At 37.4% G+C, this 24,662-nt stretch overlaps 1 protein-coding gene across 8 annotated transcripts in view; it reads left to right on the forward strand.

The window, feature by feature from the left end:
* The window catches only part of CAMK2D (calcium/calmodulin dependent protein kinase II delta), a 316,939-nt gene that overhangs the window by 238,883 nt on the left and 53,394 nt on the right, over window positions 1–24,662 (forward strand). For all 8 annotated transcript variants that reach the window (XM_028121257.2, XM_028121262.2, XM_028121260.2 and 5 more), the window contains 4 exons: window positions 19,057–19,151; window positions 21,644–21,766; window positions 22,575–22,658; window positions 23,131–23,173. In XM_028121257.2, the coding sequence (XP_027977058.1) occupies window positions 19,057–19,151; window positions 21,644–21,766; window positions 22,575–22,658; window positions 23,131–23,173 (345 nt within the window). The remainder of the gene's footprint in view (window positions 1–19,056; window positions 19,152–21,643; window positions 21,767–22,574; window positions 22,659–23,130; window positions 23,174–24,662) is intronic.

Below are 24,662 nucleotides of genomic sequence, written 5' to 3' on the forward strand. Positions count from 1 at the left end.
AACAGGTCACGTGGAGGGCTGGTCAAAGCACAGGTGACTACTTCTGACTCTGTAGGTCTGGGATAGGAGCATTTGTGTTTTTCTCAAGTTCCCAGGCGAGGTTAGTGTTTCCAGTGTCAGGACGCACTTGGAGGCCAGGGACACAGAGCGCCCCCAGTGGCGGCCGTGCGTTTATGCTGCGGTCGTCCTGCCTCATTCAAGCGGCCCTTACCGCAAATACCATGTTTGCATGACATGTTTGGCAGGGATTAAGAGAGAAAAAATGGATCTTGAAAAAGAAGGAAACTGGTCCGTCCTATGGACTGAACTCTGATTTAGGCCTTTAGCAACCAACTCCAATCAAATAAGTATCCTGTGCAGGCTCAAAGACACATAATATGGAGGATTCCCACCACAGTTTTTAAACAGAATTTCTGTGTGTTAACATATCCAGCAAATAGGTGAAAACTGAAATAAAAGGGATACTATAGGATGCTCTGAAATATTTTTCAGCTGGGGTTATTGACACAAACTAGTCCTCTAGGTTCCTGACACTGTGTCATCACTACAAGTTTGTAAATTGTTTGGCTTTAGTGTGCTGCAGACAGACCTTGTTGCCTTTGGTGTTTGTCAGTGAGCCTGGAAGGAGTGGGTTAAAAAAAAAAAAAAAGACTTTATTTTGATTCTGAAAATAACTTTTTAGATTTGGTTTTACTGAAAAAACAATCATAAATTCATTACCACTACTTTGTAGTAATAGGTTATCCCTAACCTGTATCTAACCACACTATATTTCTTGTCAGCTTTATCTCATTAACATAGCAACTTGGCATTTGATCTTAAACTGGATGCATCTTGGGCCTTTAGGCTTATCTCCATGCCTAGGAAAGCAGTTATGGGAGGAGCATTGTATCTGGAGTCGCAACACCTGCATTCAAGTCTTTGCTTTGCACCTATGAACCCTATCTCTAGTATCTCTGAGTTGGGTTCTTCACCTGTAAAACAGGAAAATATTACCCTCGTAGGATTGTATGGGGGTCAAATAAAGACATTTTATAGTTTGTAAAGAAATTTAAAATGCAAACAGCTATTACTCTAAAAGGTTGGATTAATTAAAGGGTAAGGTCTTAGGTGTGCTCCAAGCTCTGTCTTCCTCCTGCCTACCTGAGAAGATCTTCTAAGCCTGGACTCTATGCCTTTGGGTGAGGGCATTGTCACAGAATGTCCTTGTTCAAATCTAAATGCTAATGGCAAATAACTCACATATTTCCCTTGCAACAGATCAGCTCTCATCGCAGATCTGTCTTTGCTGATGAATTTAAAAAGCAGCAAAGTCTTCCTGCTGAGGGGCAGGCAGACACAGATGGGTTTTATGGAGGATACTGCTGAGGGGAGTGTAGCTGGTGTGCTGCACTCAGACCCCGAACACCAGCGGGTTAGTGTGGTAGAGACCGGTCAGTAGCTGAGGCAGAGGGCACTCAAGAGGCTTTCCTTGCTGCCTTCATCAGAAGGTCACCTCTAGCCTCCTCCCAACTCCCTTTTTCTTCATCCCTTCTCCTTTTCCTCTCTCTCCTCCTCCCTCCCACCTGCTTCACAGGCAGGAGACAGTATGTGCAGCGGCTGCGAGCCCTCACCCAGCTCTTCAGTGCTCTTGCTGTAGGAGCTGGCACAAATTTTAAGTAGTCCCAGTATCTCAGCTTCCTTGTATGAAATGGAAAGTAAGAAACTATTTCTTTATAAACGAAGTTTCTGGATATCTGACATGTAGCCATGTGGGAGATACACATTTTGTTAGATGACCCAGCATTATTGTTTTGATCATCAGTTGAATATTATAACTTCATCTGGTTACCTGAATACCAAATACCTGCCTCTCTCTTTGCTTTTTTTGTTCTCCTTTAAATTCTTCTCTTGCATGCTTTTGATTCTGCCAGAGATGTTACTGTGGACCACTTTCACAGCTCCTGAATTGTATTTCATTCATTCAAATACTCTAAATAAATCATTTATTTAATGCTTGCATTAAACACATTTTTTCATAATATGTCAGTTTTATTAGTGCTGAAGAATAAAGATGATTTAAAAGAAACCCAAAAAACTGGTATTTTGTAGTAGGGTTTCTTCCGTGGAGCAGAATCAGTGATAAAACATATATATATGGGCCCTACCTGGGCCCTCTGCTTTAGTGGGTCTGAGCTGAGTACAGGCTGCAGCATTTTTAATAACTATGACGTATCATCAGAGTTTAGACTGTCTTAGACTCATAAACACACTATTCTCAATTTTAATATTACTTTGGTAAATTTGAGTATACTTGGCTTTCGGGTTTTTTGTTTGAGTGCATCATTTGTATAGCTAACATTTTAAAATGAGGGCATATTTTGTAATAATAGGATTTCACATCTGTAAAATGTGAGGTAACATAAGGTAGAAGCTCTAACTTTCTTGGCTGGAAGAGGGAAAAAAGATGGGCAAAGAGTTGCTTCCCTCCTTATTGTCTAAGTTATAGAACATTCTTAAGAACCGTAAGCAAAGAGTAGATAGATAGCACATGTGTACCTGCAGAGGTATATGCACACACACACAGATCTCATAATGGCTCTGGAAACTTAGAGCCACAGGGCATCTCACAGGTTTCAACCTCAGTTTTGCCATGGGCAGAGCCACCCTTCACTTTCCTCTGTTCTTTTTTTTTTTTTTTTTTAAGATTTTATTTATTTATTTCGGAGAGAGAGAGCCGGGTAGAGGCAGAGGGAGAATCTCAAGCAGACTCCACACTGAGCCTGATGTGGGGCTCAACCTTATGACCCTGAGATCATGAGATCTGAACCAAAACCAAGAGTTAGATGCTTAACTGACAGCCACCCAGATGGCCCCTCACTTTGCTCAGTTCTATCCTTACCTTTGCATTCTTCCCACAATTTTCTATAAACAGCCAAATCCCTTTGTGACAAGCCATGCTCCATTTAGTGCATATATTTCCTAACAGTTCTCATTTTCCTTAGAGATTGTGACTTTTTTTAAACTGTGTGACTTGAAATGTATTTGGGATCACATGGGTAACTACGGAAATGTCTTAGATATACCAATAGCACATATTTGGGGGAAATAATCCCCCTTTCACGAACATCTTAATAGAGTGTTCTGCCTTTTGTTACATTCCTGGATCATTGCAGTGGGTTTGGAATATTGTTTTACCATTTTATTATATTTTCACTCTGCTCAGGTAACATGAAAGTGACATTAAATTCTCTTTATTTCTAAGACAATCCACCCTTCCTCATCCCCATTATAAGAACCACCAAGATAATGTACACATTATTCGATTGCTTTTAGGTTATGGCATTTCTTGAGAGAAACTTCTTTTTGGCCATCCATCAGGACTAGCTCTTGCCTACTGAATACTTGTTTTCAAAGCTAGACGTTGGGTAGTGTGGTAGGAAATGACACTGCCCAGATAACAAAAGAAATGCAGAATAAGACACTTAGCAGAATGGCAGCTAATCTTCTGTGAATTAAGCTGTGAGCACTCACTACAGCAGAGTGTCTTTTTAGCAGTTGTCTTACAGCAGAGTGAAGCACACTATTGGTATAAAAGCTAAAAGAAGCCTGTACATTATTTTTATTAGAAATATGCAAATATTGGTACAGAAGAAATTTTGAATATTTTACTACCATTACCTTGCTTTTGGGACCTCACACAGAATGTAATCTGACCTATATTCAGTCTTTGAAAGCAACTAGTCCTTTACTGGAAAGCAAATAATAGACATTAATGAAGCAAGAACATACCCATGTGCTGTACCATTAATGACAGTAAATTGATTTTGATGGCTTTCTTGCATATGTAGCTGTTTCCATAATTCCCCAATGGAATGAGCAAGTGTTGTTTATAGATGTCACTGAATCACTGGATTTTAACAAAACTTGCTTCTACATCTCAGATCAAAAAATAATAAATGTAAGCCCATATAAACATAGCCAACACACACACGCACAAACACACACAGACACACACTCTCACACACTCTTGTCTTAACTACATCTCTATCTGAATTAGATATCACTCAGAACAATTATGAGTGATAATAAGTTAGTGACTATCACAGAATGATCATGACTTTTGATAAACCTTTGGAATATTATGGAATATATTTCTTTTCTTGCATGGCCACTTATAAGTTGTGTGATTACTTGACCTTAGAGCACATGTTTGTCCACAGTTTTTAAGAAAGTATTTACAGTTTTGAAATCTCAAGCCTACTGGACAGTTTGTTGCTATGATTACCTTACACTGGTCAACATTTGTTGCTTATGATTACCAGTTCTGTGATTACCTTACACTGGTCAACATTTGTTGCTTATGATTACCAGTTCTGTGATTACCAGTTCTGTGATTACCTTACACTTGGCCATCACAAGTATGCCAATTTCAAGGCTCTGTGCCTTCATCCTTTATGACCCACATTCTCATTAGTCTTCTACCCATGGAGCTTTACTCACAATTATAGCCTCTACCAATATTGTCTTACTCTGAACTTACATATTGTCTTAGATTTCTCAAAATACAATATTTATGGTTTCCCTAACCTGACGATTTACAAACTGTGGATCATGGACCCATGCTTTGAAGTGACCTAAGTGGTAATCAAAATTTCAGCTTTCTGGGATGCACTGGAGGATCACTGAATAAGATTCTCTGTGATGAGTTTCAGGAATTTGCATTTGATCAAGCTTGCTAGTTTATCCTCATGCACACCAATGTTGAACAGCCTTACGTAGATAGTTGCAAATTTCTTAGGGCAGCAAGTTTTACAATTCTTATACAATATAGCAGAGATTGCAAACAGATGGTTTACAGATGTCTTGGCCAGACTGGTGGACCTTTCACTTTGGGAGGTGTTGACATTTATTATTTATCTTTATAATTTATTATCAGGAGATTTTTTGTAAAACTACCAGTTTCTGGCTTCTCTTAAAGTAATCAAAAGAACTAATAACAAGGTGCTTTTGTACTTAAATAGCAACTATACCTGTCAGATAATGGACACATGCTCTCCCCTGGTTACCACTGCCCCCGCCCCCCATGCACAGTGCGGGCTCAGGCATTCATTTCTGCCTGATGCTGGAAGAACTGTCAGTTTGCCACCCCTACTACATGGCATAGTTTCCATCATCTGGAAAAAAACTTCCTATTTTACTGACCTTGATCTAGATCTTTGTTCTACCCATCATTGGCCCTGTAGGTCAGAGTTAGTTGGACACTTTTCCTATTTGAATTGTATGATTTTTTTTGCATAAAGTATTATAATACAAAAGAGAGCCATATTTAATCCTCATATAGTTAATTATGCATTTCCAAAGGGCAAACTCATACTATGCCCTTTATTAAAACAGTATTAAGTGGGTCTTGTTAGATTGTTCTGTTAACTTCCCACAGACTTCTCAGAGTTTCTCAACATTGCTTCTTTCTTTCTCCTTTCCTCAGAGTAGTCATTAGAATGTTTTAATCATTAATGTGGTTATAGGTTTAATCATGTTTCTAACTCTAGCTTTTATTAAAATCATTTTTGAATGTTCTTGGTAATGTAATCTTTCTACCTAATCAGTAATCAGTGCTTCTCAACTCTTATTAATCAAATATCTCTAGCATCACCCAAGCACAAATATGCATATATGACAGTTAAAACTAGTTTTAATTTCCATTTTTAAATATTATATGAAGCTGACTGTGTCAAAATAGTTTTTTTAACCTTTTGTTTTGGAAATTTTGAAGCATACAAAAGTAGATAGAATAATATAATGTACTGATGGCTAATCTTATTTCATCTATACCACCCTATTCATTCCTCATCCCCAAGATTTTTTAGTCAAATCCAAACATAATATTAATACATCTATACATACTGTAACGTGCATCTCTAAAGGAATTCTTTTAAAAGAATGGCAATGATAGCAATACTTCAAAATTTAATAATAAGTACCCATCAAATATCTAGTATTTTTTTGGAATTTGTCCTCTTATCTCATAATTTTGTTACTAGTTTAGTCTCTTAGGTCTCTTTTAATTTGTAGTTCCTGTTTCTCTCTCTCTCTCTCTCCACCCCCCCCAACTCTCTTTCCCATTATTTTTTTGAAGAAAACCTGCAGTTCCCACAGAGCACCCCTATGGAATACCTGATATTGGTCTCTACATAATGTTTACCACTATAAGAAACCAGGATTCCTTGTACAAGTGGCTTATTGCAAATATGGATCAGGAAAAAAAAAAGCACAAGATGATACAGGTGCATCTTGTTATAGCAGAAAGAAAGAAAACTGTTAAAGGCCACAGACTTTTTTTTTTTTTGCAAGAACACTTCAAGAATGATGATATAACTTCCAAAGGTTAGATGTTTCTCACGATTTTAGTGGCCTTTGATAATCTCTACCTAGATATTAAGAGGACTCAGGAGCCAACTTGAAGAGGTGTCTTCTGGTTAAAGATGGGACAATTAGAGCATAAATGAGAAAAATAACAGTAATGGATTAAAACACATCAAATGAGTTTAAATCCATGCATTCATGATGATAATCAAAATACAATAGCAATCTTAACCTTTGGATTAGGGGATTAGTTAATGGGGAACCATGTATCATTTCGAAAACTGATTAGTAAAAGAGAAAAAAATATCTGTTATTCTATCTTTCCTGTATGAACTGTAAGACAGGATAACCAAATAATTGATGAAGTAAGTTCTTAGACTAAAGAAGGTATAGTAGAATTACAATATCATTATTTTGCAACCCCTAATGAAATATCTAGGTAGAGGTCCTGAAAGGGCACTAACATCATGAGAAACAGCCAATCTTTAGAGGTTATCCCTGAAATGTTCTTGCAAAAAAATAAATAAATAAAAGTGAAGATTTTGATTGGCTTTTAAAACATTTACTGCCTTAGTTATAGGGAAAGAAAAAAAAAAAACCTGTAATTGTTTTTCATTTTTTTTCTCTGACCTAGGAGAAAAAGGTGAAATATTAGAGTTATAAATTAAGGTTACAAGAAAAAAGTAAATTGCCCCCTTGCTAATGGGCAAAGACTCTCAGACAATAAAAACTTTTTTTAAATTTAATTTTATTATGTTATGTCCAGCACCATACAATACATCATTAATTTTTGATGTAGTGATCCACGATTCATTGTTTTCGTATAACACCCAGTGCTCCATGCAGTACATGCCCTCCTTAATACCCATCACTGGGCTAACCCATCCGCCCACCTGTCTCCCCTCTAAAACCCTCAGTCTCTCATGGTTCGTCTCTCCCTCCGATTTCCCCCCTTCATTTTCCCCTTCCTTCTCCTAATGTCCTCCAGGCTATTCCTTATGTTCCACAGATAAGTGAAACCATATGATAATTGACTTTCTCTACTTGACTTATTTCACTTAGCATAATCTCCTCCAGTCCCATCCATGTTGATGTAAAAGTTGGGTATTCATCCTTTCTGATGGCTGAGTTCTATTCCATTGTATATATGGACCATATCTCCTTTATCCATTCGTCTGTTGAATGGCATCTCCGCTTTTTCCACAGTTTGGCTATTGCGGACATTGCTGCTATGAACATTGGGGTGCATATGGCTCTTCTTTTCACTACATCTGTGTCTTTGGGGTACATACCCAGGAGTGCAATTACGGCGTCATAGGGTAGCTCTATTTTTAATTTTTTGAGGAACCTCCACACCGTTTTCCAAAGTGGCTATACCAACTTGCATTCCCACCAACAGTGTAAAAGGGTTCTGCTTTCTCCACAACCTCCCCAACATTTGTTGTTTCTTGCCTTGTCAATTTTTGCCATTCTAACTGGTGTAAGGTGGTATCTCAGTGTGGTTTTGATTTGGATTTCCCTGATGGCTAATGATGATGAATATTTTTTCATGTGTCTGTTGGCCATTTGTATGTCTTCTTTGGAGAAGTGTCTTTTCGTGTCTTCTGCCCATTTTTTGACTTGATTATTTGTTTTTTGGGTGTTGAGTTTGAGAAGTTCTTTATAGATATTGGATACCAGCCCTTTATCTGTAGTGTCATTTGCAAATATCTTCTCCCATTGTGTGGGTTGCCTCTTTGTTTTGTTGACTGTTTCCTTTGCTGTGCAGAAGCTTTTTATCTTGATGAAGTCCCAAAAGTTCATTTTTGCTTTTGTTTCACTAGCCTTTGGAGATGTATCTTGAAGGAAGTTGCTGTGGCCAACATCAAAGAGGTTACTGCCTGTGTTCTCCTCTAGGATTTTGATGGATTCCTGTCTCACATTGAGGTCTTCCATCCATTTTGAGTTTATCTTTGTATGGTGTTAGAGAATGGTCGAGTTTCATTCTTCTGTATATAGCTGTCCAATTTCCCGGCACTATTTATTGAAGAGACTGTCTTTTTTCCATTGCGTATTTTTTCCTGCTTTGTCAAAGATTATTTGACCAAAGAGTTGAGGGTTCATATCTGGGCTCTCTCTTCTGTTCCATTGGTCTATATGTTTGTTTTTATGCCAGGACCATGCAGTCTTGGTGATCACTGCTTTGTAATATAGCTTGAAATCAGGAAACATCATGCCCCCAGCTTTGTTTTTCTTTTTCAACATTTCCTTGGCAATTCGGGGTCTTTTCTGATTCCATATAAATTTTAGGATTGTTTGTTCCAGCACTTTGAAAAATGTCACTGGAATTTTGATTGGGATGGCATTGAAGGTATAGATTGCTCTGGGTAGCATAGACATTTTAACAATGTTTATTCTTCTAATCCATGAGCATGGAATGTTTTTCCATCTTTTTGTGTCTTCTTCAATTCTTTCATGGGTGTTCTGTAGTTCCTAGAATATAGATCCTTTACCTCTTTGGTTAGCTTTATTCCGAGGTATCTTATGGTTTTTGGTGCTATTGTAAATGGAATCCTTTCTCTAATTTCTCTTTCTATAGTTGCATTGTTAGTGTATTAGAAAACATCTGATTTCTGTGCATTGATTTTGTATCCTGCCACATTACTGAATTGCTGTATGAGTTCTTGTAATTTGGGGGTGGAGTCTTTTGGGTTTTCCACATAAAGTATCATTGCATCTGTGAATAGAGAGAGTTTGACTTCTTCTTTGCCAATTTGAATACCTTTTATTACTTTCTGTTGTCTGATTGCTGTTTTGCTAGGAATTCTAGTACTGTATTGAATGATATTGGCGAGAGTGGGCATCCTCGACATGTTCCTGATCTTAAGGGAAAGGCTCTCGGCTTCTCCTCATTGAGGATGATATTTGCTGTGGGTTTTTCATAGATGGATTTTATGAACTTGAGGAATGTTTCCTCTATCCCTGTACTCTGAAGAGTTTTAATCAGGAAAGGATGCTGCATTTTGTCAAACGCTTTTTCTGCATCAATTAAGAGGACCATATGGTTCTTCTCTCTCCTCTTATTAATGTGTTCTGTCACATTGATTTATTTGCAAATGTTGAACCACCCTAGCAACCCGGGGATAAATCCCACTTGGTCGTGGTGGATGATCCTTTTAATGTATTGTTGGATCCTATTAGCTAGGATTTTGTTGAAAATTTTGGAATCTATATTCCTCAGGGATATCGGTCTGAAATTCTCCTTTTTGATGGGGTCTTTGCCTAGTTTGGGGATTAAGGTAATGCTGGCCTCATAGAATGAGTCTGGAAGCTTTCCTTCTGTTTCTGTTTTTTGAAACAGCTTCAGTAGAGTAGGTATTATTTCTTCTTTGAATGTTTGGTAGAATTCCCCAGAGAATCCATCAGGCCCTGGACTCTTGTGTTTTTGGGAGGTTTCTGATCCACTGCTTCAGTCTCGTTACTGGCCTGTTCAGGTTGTCAATTTCTTCCTGTTTCAGTCTTGAGAGTTTATAGGTTTCCAGGAAGGCATCCATTTCATCCAGGTTGCTCAGCTTATTGGCATATAGTTGATGATAATAATTTCTAATAATTGTTTCTGTTCCCTTGGTGTTAGCTGTGATCTCTCCCCTTTCATTCATAATTTTATTAATTTGGGTCCTTTCTCTTTTCTTTCGGATAAGTCTGGCCAGTGGTTTATCGATCTTATTAATTCTTTCAAAGAACTGGCTTCTAGTTTTGTTGATCTACTCTGCTGTGTTTCTGGTTCCTAATTCATTGATCTCTGCTCTAATCTTAATTATTTCTCTTCTAATGCGTGGCTTAGGCATCATTTGTTGCTTTTTCTCTAGTTCTTTAAGGTATAGAGTTAGTTGGTGAATTTGGGCGAATTTTTCTATTTTTTTGAGTGAGGCTTGGATGGCTATGTATTTCCCCCTTAGGACCCACCTTTGCAGTATAGGTTTTGGACTAATGTGTTTTCGTTCTCATTGGTTTCCATGAATTGTTTAAGTTCTTCTTTGATTTCCTGGTTGACCCAAACATTCTTGAGCAGAGTAGTCTTTAGCTTCCAAGTGTTTGAATTTCTTCCAAATTTTTTCTTATGATTGAGTTCCAGTTTTAAAGCGTTATGGTCTGAGAATATGCAGGGAATAATCTCAATCTTTTGGTATCAGTTGAGACCTGATTTGTGACCCAGTATGTGGTCTTTTCTGGAGAAAGTTCCATGTACGCTTGAGAAGAATGAGTATTCTGTTGCTTTAGGGTGGAATGTTCTGTATATATCTATGAGGTCCATCTGTCAAGTGTGTCATTCAAAGCTCTTGTTTCTTTGTTGATTTTCTGCTTAGATGATCTGTCTATTGCTGAGAGTGGAGTATTGAGGTCTCCTACAATTAACATATTGTTATCAATATGACTATTTTGGTTAACAGTTGGCTTATATAGACGGCTGCTCCCATGTTGGGGGCGTAGATATTTACAATTGTTAGATCTTCATGTTGGATAGCCTTTAAGAATGATATAGTGTCCTTCTGTGTCTCTAACTACAGTCTTTAGCTTAAAATCTAATGTGTCTGATATAAGAATTGCTACCCCAGCTTTCTTTTGAGGTCCATTGGCATGGAAGATGGAACTCCATCCCTTCACTTTCAGTCTGGACGTATTTTTAGGTTCAAAATGAGTCTCTTGTAGACGGCATTTGGATGGGTCCTGTCTTTTTAATCCAATCTGCAAACCTGTGCCATTTTATGGGAGCATTTTGGCCATTCACGTTGAGAGTGATTATTGAAAGATATGAATTTATTGTCATCATGTTGCCTGTGAAGACCTTGTTTTTATAGATTGTCTCTTAAATTTCTGTTCTATATCACTCTTGAGGTCTTTTTCCTTTTATAGAACCCCCCCCCCTTAATATTTCTTGCAGGGCTGGCTTAGTGGTCACATATTCTTTCAGTTTCTGCCAGTCTTGGAAGTTCTGCATTTCTCCATCCATTCTAAATGACATTCTAAATGACTTGCCGGATAAAGTATTCTTGGCTGCATGTTCTTCTCGTTTAGTACCCTGAATATGTCTTGCCAGGGCTTTCTGGCTTGCCAGGTCTCTGTGGATAGGTCTGACATTATTCTGATGTTCCTCCCTCTGTACATAAGGAATCTCACCCCCCTAACTGCCCTTAAGATGGTTTCCTTGGTTCTAAAATTTGCGAGTTTTACTGTTACAAGTTTTACTATTACATGCCAGGGCATTGGTCTTTTTTCCTTGATCTTGGGAGGGGTTCTCTCTGCCTCTAGGACACAAATGTTTGTTTCATTCCCCAGATTAGGGAAGTTCTCAGCTATGATATGCTCAAATATATCTTCTAGTTCTCTCTCTCTCTTTCTCTCCATCCCCTCAGGGATCCCAATAATTGTGACATTGGTACGTTTCATGTCGTCACTTATTTCTCTGATTCTGTTTTCATGGATTTTGAGTTGTTTTTCCCTGGCCTCCTCTTTTTCCTTCTTGTCTATTAATTGGTCTTCTAGATCACTAATTCGTTCTTCTGCCTCATTTACCCTAGCTGTTAGATTATCTAGATTAGATTGGATCTCATTGATAGCATTTTTAAGTTCTGCCAATTCAGCTTTCATTTCTGCTCTTAGAGACTATGTTGCCATTAATCGATTTCTCCATTCTAGCTATTGTCTTCACAATTGTTACCCTGAACTCCATCTCCGACATCTTGGTTATATCTGTATCCATTTGTAAATCTGTGGCAGAAGTCACAGTCTCTGAGTCTTTCCTATTTTGGGGGTTCTTCCTCCTAGTCATTCTGTTGAGGGGTGGTTGAGGGAATGTACAGAGTCCAAATTGACCAAAACCCAAGCAAGATGCACCTGTTTTATAGGGACCTTAGGGTTGCTGTCCTCTTGTTCTCCCAGCCTGTCTTCTGGGGGAGGGGCCTGCCGCACTGTTACTCAGGCAACCCTGTTTGGGCAGAGTTGCCCTGCCCCCTGTGGCAGGGGATGGGCTCAGTGAAAACCGTTTTTGGGGGGCTTTTGTTCTCTGGCGGCTTTCCCTGGAGGCTTTCTGCATCTTTTCCAAGAGTCAGAGCAGAAGAGATCGTTTCTAACCCTCTGCCTCAGAGAAGAGAGATCACAGTATGTTCTTTAGTGAGCTCTCCAGGCCACACTATCTTCATTTCTGTCTATGCTGCTATAAACTGCAGCGTCCTGGGTTGTGTGCCCCTCAGCAGCACTCCCAGTCCTCACCTCCAGGTTGGGGCACATCTCTGCCCTTTGTGCTTCTAAAACCGCCAGCCACTCCCAGTTCACATGCGCAGCCCCGCGGCTCCAGGTTTCAGTCCAGGGTGCTGCCCTAAAGTCCTTTCCCCGCCAGTACCGGTCTGTGAGTCTGTGCCCCATCCCCAGCGCAGGAAGCTACCGCTCACTGGCAGTGCAGGATCCCCACGACTCCCTCCCCCTGCCGTTTATCTTCTGATATCTGCCTGTGGAATCACGGTTCCCCACTTTATACATCAAAACCCATTGCCTGCAATATTCTCTTTGTAAAGATCCAGATCTATCTTCTTACATCTCAGGCTAATTTCATAGGTGTTCAGAGTGGTCTGGTAGATAATCCGGCTCAATTCTGGGACTGGTTGGAATAGGGTCCCCTACTCCTCCACCATCTTTTCCACCTCTAAAAACTTTAAAATAATCCAGTTAAAGTACCTAGCTAAAGGAAAAAATGGCTGCAGCGTACATTTAAGGCAAAACCAAACTGAAATCTTATCAGTGAGAGTCAAAGCCTCTCAATTAGACAACAAAACAATTTAAAATTTAAAATGACCATTCCTATTAAATTTCATGGATGAAGAAAATGTATCTGTATCCAGAACCTGCAAAGAACCTTTAAGACATGACTTTGTCAAGCCTGCTTGTGGGTAAAACATTTAAGTTATATAAGCTCTCAAACTCCATTTCCTCATCTGTGAAATGGGGACAATAACATTATCTACCACACAAAGTTGTACACAGAGTAAATGAGGTTATGCACTAAAGCTCATGTAGGTGCTCAAAAAACTGTTACCTACAATAAAACTTATTATTATATCATGACTCTCATAGTTATTCTATACTTTCAGGAAATAGAACTCCAAAAGCATATAATTCAGGAAGGCCTCAGACTCCAATCTAATGATAAATCAAAGCAAGCTTACAAAACAGTGTTTATTTAAATAGGCACTGACAGTTAAAGATCAGTCTACTTGATAGTAGTTTTTGTCTTAAATCTTCTGGCCTGAGTGTTTTAAAATCTTCTATATTTGTATAATTGTTTTAGTAAAAGTAGATTTTTTTGGTAGAAACTCCTCAATTGAACAATTAAATTATGAGCATTTGTCTATGTAGTGCCTGACAGTTCTTGGGGAACCAGCCATCAGTGAGCCTTCCCCTTTGCAGAGACATACCACATCAAGTATCAGCCAGCAGAACTGTAGTTGTAACACACAAGGACCAAGCCTCAGAGGCAGGCTACGCTTGCAGCCCAGCCTAGGTCCAGAATGCTAAATGACTCCATTGGAAGTCTTTTTTATAATTTCATAACAGCCTACCTCAGATGTTTATTAGAAAAATGTCTAATTAAAAATTAATATAGACTATTGCTATTACAAAGCTAATTTTCTTCTTTACCCCATAAACCATAGCTGAGGGATAAAACTACTTAGGTATCACCTTTCTTCCACCTGTGTCCTGGGAACACAAACACAGATACTCATCATCATCATCATTAGATGCATCTGTTACATCAGATAGTAAAAATGATACAAAAATAATTAATGTACATTAAGTTTATGATGTAGTGAAAGATGGAAAAATATTTATGTTGTGAAGATGAGGTATCAATATATTGAAATTTTTTTTCATGGTCTTTTTTTTCTTTTTAACTCCACTATAGTAAAGTAATTTTCAGTTTTGATTTTAAAGCTTTGTTAGGTTTTTATTTAAGAATGTTTAAATACATTGTTGTTTAAATTGGTTGTGATTCACACGAATTTAAGAATTTGCTTTTGAACTGGAACTTCCTGAAGCAGGCTATCTAGTCTAGAGTGATTAAACCACTGTTTAAAAGCCATTTTCACTGCCACAGTGTCCGTTACATAAAGATGTCAAGTCTGATGGACAAGAGCAAGGCTAGATCTCCCTAACAAAGAAAAGCTAAAGAAACCCAAGAGATCAACACTGGTAAGAGAAAAAAGGAATCTTAGGCCATGCCAGGCAGTTTTACCTGTCTTACCCATCTGTCCTTCGTTTCCATTGTTTAAGGGAAAGCAGAAAAAAAAAAAAAAGGCAAAATAAAACAAAAAAAAACAGTAGCAGTCAGAGCAGTGGCAGAAACTAAAGACCTCATGCAGGCCAAATAAACTTTTCAAAAGTAGAAGGGGATTAGTTCAAGATGGCAAAGTTAGAAGATCCCAAACTCACCTCCCCCCATGGACACACTGACTCTACAGCTTCACATGGAACAGTTTCCTCTTAAAAAAAAAAACAAAACAAAAACAAAAAAAACTAAAGCCTGGCTGAGTGTTGATTATACATCAGGCAAAAGAAAACCACACTGAAGTGGGTAGGAGAGGCTGGGACACAATCTCACAATAAACCCTGACCATAACTCAAAACCAGGCCTTCTCCTTATTGAGTAAAGGAGAAGCATGTCCCACATCCAGCACGTCAACTTTTAGGACCTGCACCTGAGAGATGAGCACCCAAAACATCTAATTTTGAAAACCAGTAGGACTCATGTCCCAGAGGCACAAAACTATCATGATCTAAAAGACAGCTCTTAACAGGCCTAGATGCTTGGACATACCTGCCAGAGGGCCTAGCTCAGAGGCAGCTTGATTGCATCCAGACATAAAGTGAAGGAGGTTGACCTGCTTATGTTACAGTGTCAGCCTGTAGGGCAGGCATCTAATTTAACACACATATCTGGGAGCCTACTGGAGTATCCTCTGGGGCAGAGACTGGCAAGTGCTGTGTCCATGCTCTCCCTTCAGAGTGCTCCAGAGCACCAGGAAGGAAGATTTTACATGTGGCTGCTGCTCAGGGAATGCCTCCTGACTGGCTGGCTCTGGAGGCCAGGGGGGCTTGTGTTCCTCATCTCATGAGCCTGTAATAATCAGCATCACCCAGAAAGGAGCTCATACCCGTGTCTGGCTCCTTGATTTTTGCACCTGCTGCCAGGCGACACCTCCACATTGCCAGCTCTGTTGGTCAGTGGGGCTTCTGCTTGTGGGTCCCATAGGACTGTAACTGATGGAGAGATAGTTCTTAAGTAGCCACCACCTCCACTGCACAGTGAGAGGCAACAGACCTAGGAGCTTGGTCTTTCTGTGAAGGGGGCCTATTAACTAAAAACTATGGCTGCAGCCTGAGGGGCAGGTTTCCAATTAAACACACATCTAAGGAATGACTATAATCTTTCAAGAGACCTCAAAGAGCACTGCTCACTTCATGCTCTCTCTCTGCCACACTCCAGAGCGCTAATGTCTCCTGGAGGGAAGCTTTGCACGAAGCCGATGTCCTGGTTTTTACATCTGCTGCCCTGTTTTTCCATCTTCCCCCCAGGGTATGCCCCTTGATTGCCTGGCTGGTCAGGGGGACTTGCATTCCTGGGTCCCACAGGACTGGTAATTGAAGAAAAAAATCTTGGCAGGCTGCCACCCCAGGACACTGCACAGTTAGCAGATTGAGGCATACCTCCTTCTAGTCTTTCTGTGAAGGGGGCCTCTTGGCTTGTCCTAGAACTTTGCCCTGAGGAGCAGGCTTCAGGGTTGGTACATATCTAGTATATTAAGAGCTACTCTCAAGGAATGTAGGTTGTAGGCACCATCTTGGCACTCTCCTTCTGCCTTGTTCCAGCTTTGCTAGTATCTCTCAGAAAAGAAACTATACATTCATCTGCAGCCCCAGTTTTTGTGACTGTCACGCAGGGGGCCACCAAATTGCTTGGTTGGTGGGGCTTATGGTTGTGGTCCCACAGGACTGTACATATTTGCATAATTTTAAAAGCTGCTACCTGAGAGTCTGGCTTCCAAACAGTGTGAATCTAGGTACTGAGCTCCTCCCCTTTCAGTCACTGACAGGTCTTGGCACATCCTTACCTACTGAGAGCTAATAAAAATATAGTAGGCTTTTTGGATAAGAACAAAAGTTTGAGAAATGACAGAGTTGGAGCAGAGTTGAAAGACAAGGTTCATCTTCTACACAAGGAGAGGGGGTTGTTTTATCTACTCTATAGATCAACAGAGTCAAGTAAAATGAAGAAAAAAAAAAGAATATGTTCCAAATGGAAGAATAAGATAAAACCTTACAAAAAAATCTTTAATAAAATGCAGATAAATAATTTACCTAATAAAGAGCTAAAAGTAATGCTAATAAAGATGTTCATCGAATATGGGAAAAGAATGGATGAACACAGTGAGAGCTTCAATAAAGAGATGGAAAATAAAAGAAAGTACAAAATAGAAGTCACAGAGCTAAAGAATACAATAACTGAAAAACATACTAGAGAGGTTCAACAACAGATTACATGAAGTAGAAGGAAGGATCAGTTAACATGAATCCAAGCTGCTGGTGGAACTCACCCAATCACAGCAACAAAAAAAAAGAAAGAAAAAGAAAAAAAAATGAAGATAACTTAAGGGGCTTATGCAACAACATCAAGCAGACCAACATTTACATTATAAGGGTCCCACAAGGGGGAGAGAAAGAGGCAGAAAACTTGTTTGAAGAAATAATGGCTAGAAACTTACTTAAGGAAGTTAAGGAAGGAAGTGGGGAAGGAAACAGACATCCAGATCCAGAAAGCCCAGAGATTTCCAAATAAGATGAAATCAAAGAGACCCACATCAAGACACATTATAATTAAAATGTCAAAAGTTAAAGATGAGAAAATATTAAAAGCAATAAGGAGAAAACAATTAGTTGTATACCAAGGAACCCCCATAATAAGTGTTTCAGCAGAAACTTTGTAGGCCAGAGGGAGTGGCATAATACATTCAAGATGCTGAAAGGAAAAAAAACTTCCAACTACAAATATTCTACCCAGCATAGTCATTCAAAATTGAAGGAGAGATCATGAGTTTTTCATACAACAAAAACTAAAGGTGTTCATCAAACTAAACCAGCTTTATAAGAAATGTTAAAGGAATTTCTTTAAACTGAAAAGAAACTTTGCTAATTGGTAACAAGAAAACATATGGAAGAATAAATCTCACTGGAAAGGTAAATACATAGCAGAAGTAGTGGATTAATCAATTATAAAGCTGGTATACAGGTTAAAAGACAAGGTAGTAAAAATTCTATGATTGTGATAATTAGCTACAGGATACAGAAGTAAAATGTGACATCAAAAACAAAGCATGGGATGGGGAAGAGTAAAAATGTAAGCTTTAGAATAGGATTAAACTTAAGTTATCAACTTAAAGTAGACTGTTATAATTAGAACTTGTTATATGTAAGCCTCATGGTAACCACAAAGTGAAAACTTACAGTAAATACAGAAGAGAGAAAGAGAAAGTAATAGAAGTATACCACTAAAGAAAGTCATCAAACCACAAAAGAAGAGAGCAAGAGAAGAAGAAAGGAACAAAGAGAACTACAAAAACAGAAAACAGTTAACAAAAATGACAAAAGTACGTATCTATCAATAATTACTTTAAATGTACATGGACTAAATTCTCCAATCAAAAGACATAGAGTGGCTATATGGATTTAAAAAAAAAAAACTAAATTTACACTGCCTATAAGAGACTCACTTCAGATGTAAGGACACATAGACTTAAAGTGAAGGGATGGGAAAAGATCTTTCATGCAAATGGAAACCTAAAGAAAGCAGGAGTAACTATACTTATATCAGACAAAACAGGCTTTAAAATGAAGGCTGAAATAAGAGACAAAAATGAGCATTACATAATGATAAAGAGGTCAATCCAACAAGAGGATATAACATTTGTAAATATTTATGCACTCGATATAGGAGCATCTAAATATATAAAACAAATATTAACAGACTTAAAAGGAGAAATAGATAGCAATACAATAATAGTAGGGGATTTTAATACCCTATTTACATCAGTGGATAGATCATCCAGACAGAAAATCAATAAGGAAATATTGACCTTAAACATGTTAGACCAGATGAACTTAACAGATGTATACAGAATATTCCATCCACAGGCAACAGAATACACATTCTTCTTGAGTGCACATAGACCACAAAACAAGTCTTAATCAGGGACACCAAAGAATATGCCATCCCAATGACAGATGAGTTTCATCTTTAGGTATTGACCTGCTGTACCTCTTTAGAATTCTTTGGTCCTAAAGTTAACAAGAAAATACTGTCCTTGAACGACCCATTAACATAACATATATATGTAATATCCCATCCAAAAGCAACTGAATACACATTCTTTTCAAGTGCACATAGAATTCTTTGGTTTATGTTTCAAACTGCCACATATTATCAGAGTTCTTGAGCATAAGAACAGGAGAATTCACCCTCCACCGAATGCTTCAGAGTAGATCAGAGAATGTCTTTCTGAAGTTTTCCAAATACCCAGTTTCCTCTTTGAATGGGTGTGGCTTAGTGTCATTGTGGATCTGCCACATTTAACTTACTGTTGCCTGAATGATTAAACATTATGTTAATATGTTCATTCTGTCCAGGTGTCATTCTCTATATCCTTCTGGTGGGATATCCACCCTTCTGGGATGAAGATCAACACAGACTCTATCAGCAGATCAAGGCTGGAGCTTATGATGTATGTAATAAATGTTCATATAACTGTAGATGAGTGTTTTTTGTTTTTTGACCAAGAACCAAATTTTTTCATTACAATTTTAACTATAATTTTCAACAATTTCTCTTACTATTTTTCTCTCTCCTAGGGAAAGGGAGATAAAGAGTAAGGAATGCAGCCTATGTATTCCATTTATATTTCCTTTTAGTTCACTATCTCCTAGGATTGAAAGAAATACAGTTGGAAGCCTCTAAGGAAGGACCTTGCTTGTAAAAATTTGGGGGTCTTAGTGCATTTTAAAACATAAAAAAAGAAAAGATTTTTGCTTTAGAAATGATTACTGCTTGTTCAGTTGAATAATATTCCCAAATGTTCATCACATAATTTTAAGTAATATGTCAATAATACTTTGCAGTGATCCATGTATCAAATAGAACATTGTTCCATTATGTTAGCTTGACTTTTTTTGTCCTGTTTACATAATGGGCTTCTGTGCAAGCTTTCGTTTGAAGAATGGGTTTCACGATTTAAAAATTTTTGAAAATCACAATTCCAATACATTTAATTTACAATTAGAATATTTGAAAGTATGAGTATGAATTAAGTCCTAAATCTAAAAAGTAAGGCCTTATCTATTTTCTCTTTATGGCTTAACTTTGTTCATTGATATAATTTTCTCTCCTTTGACAAATATGTCTGTAAATATGATTTACCACCACGTCTGGGTACATCTCACATAACCAGCCCTCTGGAAATTAGAGTTCAAGGTCTGATGATGCTTTCCATTTTTGGGGTTTTTTTTTTTTGCTTTTATTTTATTTTATTTTATTATGTTATGTTAGTCTCCATACAGTACATCATTAGTTTTTGATATAGTGTTCCACGATTCATTGTTTTCATATAACACCCAGTGCTCCATGCAGTGGGGTAACTAAGAAATAGGCAATATTGGGCCCACCTGCTGTGCCCAAGTTAAAAGCTCAATGTGGAAGTTAAAGGAATTTAAAAAGTCTATATTTTTTTATCGGGTCTCATGAACTCAACATGGCATTGTTGAGTTCTACTATGGATGTGTGTATCACAAGAATTTAAAATGTATATTCTTTTAATTTTGAAGCATTCCATTTTAGTCAGACTAATAATTGGACCAAATTATGATTTACATGGCCACAGCTAGCACATTCATCATCTTTACAGACTACAAGGAGGCACCCCTCTGGGGGGATATAGCTCAGCAGATGCACTGTTTGATGAATGTGAAGGAGTGACTTCATTAAAATTTTAAAAAATGAGAAAAAGGTCCACCTTTATTCAGGCTGAACCAGCTCCCAATTTGCTGTCAGAAGATCTGTACAGCCTTGGATATTTCTTCAGTATCTCCTAATCATTAGCAAGTTTTTACAGCTGCCCAAAATAACTTTTGGAATTAAAATGACAGTTGTTAAACTGGCAGAATTTGAAATTAAAGAGTCACTATCATTTTTCTCCTATTTCATTTTGCCATTGGGTTGCAAAGTAGCCATTTTATAACTACTGAAAGTGAACTAAAGTCCAGGACACAGTGACAGTAGCATTTGTTCCAAGATTGTCTCTAAAAATTCATGAATTGAGAAAAGGACCTGATAGTCTGTCTGTTGTTTAGAAACTGATGGGATGTAAATTTTTCCAAACCTATCAAGGATAGTATTTCTACTACTAAATTATATAGAAATGAGGTTGCATTTTTATCAACAAAAGAAACTTAGAATAAATAGCTTTATTATATAGGTATTAGTGCACAAATGGCTTATTAAGAGAAGTTGTGAATATTGGTTCCTTTTAAGAACTTTGCTTTGATGAAATATGTAATTAAGTAGATTAACTTTTCTGAGATGTTAAAATGAATCTCAGCTCTTGTAGGCTGAGATTTCTTCTCAGTATTCTATGACAAATAGCCACAAGTAGTAAGTCAGTTTTGGCTCAGGTAATGGAAGCTGTGTTATGATCTCTACTATTACTTCTCATGAGTTGTGAAAAAACGTAATACCTCATTGTTTTTCTGTAATACCTCCTTTTGAATCTTGGTGTAATAGCATGATGACATCAACACATGTGACAGACTGTCAGCTTTATTGATGTTTGCAAATAATTATGAGAAATATTGCATAAAATTTTATTTTCAAACCAAAATAAGGATGCTTTGAGAGGACGAGAAGTTTATTTTAAAAACTTAATAAACTTGAGTTTATTTTTCTAAATTTTAAAATGTATGTACTAGGTATAATATGCAATTTAGAATATGTGTTTATCCCTTATTGGTTACTTTTCTTTAATATATAGAAAGAGAGGGAGATATATACATCTACATTGATTTATCTATCAATTTGTCTATTTGTAGTTACAATTTAACTTCTACAAAAAGTAAATTTATGAAGAAATTCACCACTTAAGAAAATGATTAGTTTACTTGGCTCTTCCCTGTTTGACTGAGTGTATCTGTTTTTTAAACTCTTTATAAATTTGTGTTTTTGAAGTTTCCTTCACCAGAGTGGGACACAGTGACTCCTGAAGCCAAAGACCTAATCAATAAAATGCTTACTATCAACCCTGCCAAGCGTATCACAGCCTCAGAGGCACTGAAACACCCATGGATCTGTGTAAGTGACAGTTCTCTAAAGACCTTAGGAGCAAAATTAAAAATATTTTTCATGGATTTAAAATAATTTTTGCAGAAAAAGATGAAACTAAAAATGAATGCATTTTTAACTCAAGGTATTTAAGAAAATAAATTTGTAATGCTGATAATTGCTATTGGGGTAACAATCTGATTTGCATAGATTGATAAATATTGCCTACAATAATACCAGGAATGAGTATTTCCCCTACCAGTTATTGATAATACTCATGAACAGAGGTCAAGAAAGTGACACCAAGATTAACTATATCCCAGTAGAGAATATTAGACAAAGTTCAATTATTTATCATTAGGCAGCTTTAGGGAAAAAAATAAGGTTTAGAAGCTTGTAGTGAAGTTATACTAGCAAGAAAGAATGGCCATAGTAGCATGCATATATTTTAGATGTGCTAAGAAAAACTGAAATTTGGGGGGAATGTAGAGATTTCAGTACATTTCTAGGATTAAGTGTCAAATGTTAGGGCAGTAAATATGGTGCTAAGTAAATGAAAGACAGTCCAATAGAAATATAATTAAAGACATTGAAATACAGATAATTTGGGGAATTATTGATACTCATTTCTCTACTTTCTATAGATAAATGTTGCACCTTCATTACAAATAGTCTTGGCAAAACTAGTCATCCATTATTAGGGAACTTTTTTTGCAGGTGAATACTCACAAGTTCATCATATGGGTTCAGGCACCATTAATGCAGATTTGATGAAGTTGAGATACTGTAATGCTTAGTATGTTTTAAATATCCTAAGTTTCTTTTCTTCCTCTTCCAGCAACGTTCTACTGTTGCTTCCATGATGCACAGACAGGAGACTGTAGACTGCTTAAAGAAATTTAATGCTAGAAGAAAACTAAAGGTAAGAAATTTTACATTTTTGTGGGGAGGTAGACTTGGCAGAGTGAGAAATGAGATTCTATATGAGAAAATAACTTTTCAGCAAAAGCCTTTAAATGTGCAGACCTCAGTAGTCTTATTACTCTCCTTCTGGGTCTTCAGAAAATGGAATAGTGCACTGGAATTAAGTCTACAGTGAAGAGCTAGGATCTCTGTGGCAGTGTGTGCTGTGGTTCCTCCCTTCAGAGGAAAACAACCCTGCAATTTGACGAGTGGAATCTGGCCACACACATGAGGGCAGCCCCAGCATTACGTGAGACATAAGCCTGCTGCTCTCAGGAAACAAAAAAAAAAACAAAAAACAAAAGCAGACAAATAAAAATCTCCTGACTGAAAGTAAGGCTAGGAGAAGATTTGTTATCAAAGACTGTTTATTTGTCAGGTCAAAGATTTGCATAAGCAACATTAATTTCATATTCTTATTTTTCTGACAGGGTGCCATCTTGACAACTATGCTGGCTACAAGGAACTTTTCAGGTACATGTGTTAAGAATTCTGTTCCTTATTCACTGCTTTCCTCTTTAGGTAGTCATCTTGGAATTAAAGAAAAATCTAGAAAAACACTGTTGTTTAGGGATAGCAAATATATGGCATGGAGGGCCTGTCATTAGGAATCCGCCTGGGTACTGTCTCCACAGAGACATTAGGCACGTGACTGCACTCTTCACGGGAGCACTCCAGCAGCCCCTCCCCTGGTCAGTGCCGTGCAGCCTTTGAAACCCACCTGTCATCCTTGCTGGGGGTACACACAAGTTGTGGAAATATGTACTCCCTCCTCTTGAAGCTCAGCATGTTGAACTTAGAATTAGTTCATTGATATTTCATCAACTAATAACTATAAATAAGATTTTTTTGTTTGTCTCATTCTCATAGGGAATCCAAATAAGCAAGATTTTTAAAAGAAGACCATTATTGAGGAACCCAGTTCTCTTAGGCCCAAGTTCTTTCAAAAGTACAGTTGTATCTTGGCACACTATAGGAATGGTTGCATATTTCAAAGGTATCTAAACTCAAGAATTTACAGAGAACCCTACCTCACAGTAATAACACAGGATAGTAAATGTTCCTCAAAATGATTCCATGATAAAAATAATTTTTTAAATAAAAGAAGCTAAACCATTTCTTTATTATAGGATGACTTTCTAAAATGGAATTAATATATATTGTGTCCGGAAATTACTTGAATTTTGGAACCCCCTTCTTTAATAGATTATCACAAAGGACCAGGTTTCCAAAAATCAAATTTTGGTAAATTCTAATTAGTCTTATGTATGGGGAGGGACTGAAGCAGCAAGAAAGCTGCATTTAGTAAAGTGGCTGTTGAGACTTGGAAGGATTATCAAATGATTTACCAAAAATACTACCACTTTACTTAGCTTACTATTTATATAAGAGAGATCTGAGACATCAAATTTTCCAGCTATTCTTCAGTTATTTCTCCCTGTACATACTTAACTCCTGGGTATTATAGTGCTATCAGGTGATGATCCATAACCTTATCAAATGTTCTTCAACCTTCTCAACTAATTTTTAGTTACTTTTTATGACTATGTTAAATGGTCAGCTTTTACCCCCCATTATATTTAGTTATACATAATGTGAAACCATAGGAGGCTTTCCAAAGGCTTCCACTGACCTGTTAAACAGCAACAAAGAATACAATGAGTAATGCTGCAAATTGAGGGACTGTGTTAGTCAAATGTATGTATTTTGTCCAATTTGTTTGGTGTAATAAATCGTCATTACTGCCTTTGTCAAGTTACCTGTTTTATGAACAGTTGATTAATATAGTTGACATTGATATGGGTGAGTTCAATATCATCTCATTAAATATTAGCTAATATATACTATATTCAAATAAATATTTCACTGTGGCCCAAAAATTAGTGAATCAATAAAAGATAGGATGATCAATATATATTGTTAAAGATCAACTAACTTGAAAAAATCTCCAATATTAAGACTG

The sequence above is a fragment of the Eumetopias jubatus genome, unplaced genomic scaffold (genome assembly GCF_037043125.1).
Source record: "Eumetopias jubatus isolate StellerSeaLion01/CBP00866 unplaced genomic scaffold, mEumJub1_p1.0 scaffold_2, whole genome shotgun sequence".
In the NCBI taxonomy this organism is placed as follows: Eukaryota; Metazoa; Chordata; class Mammalia; order Carnivora; family Otariidae; genus Eumetopias; species Eumetopias jubatus.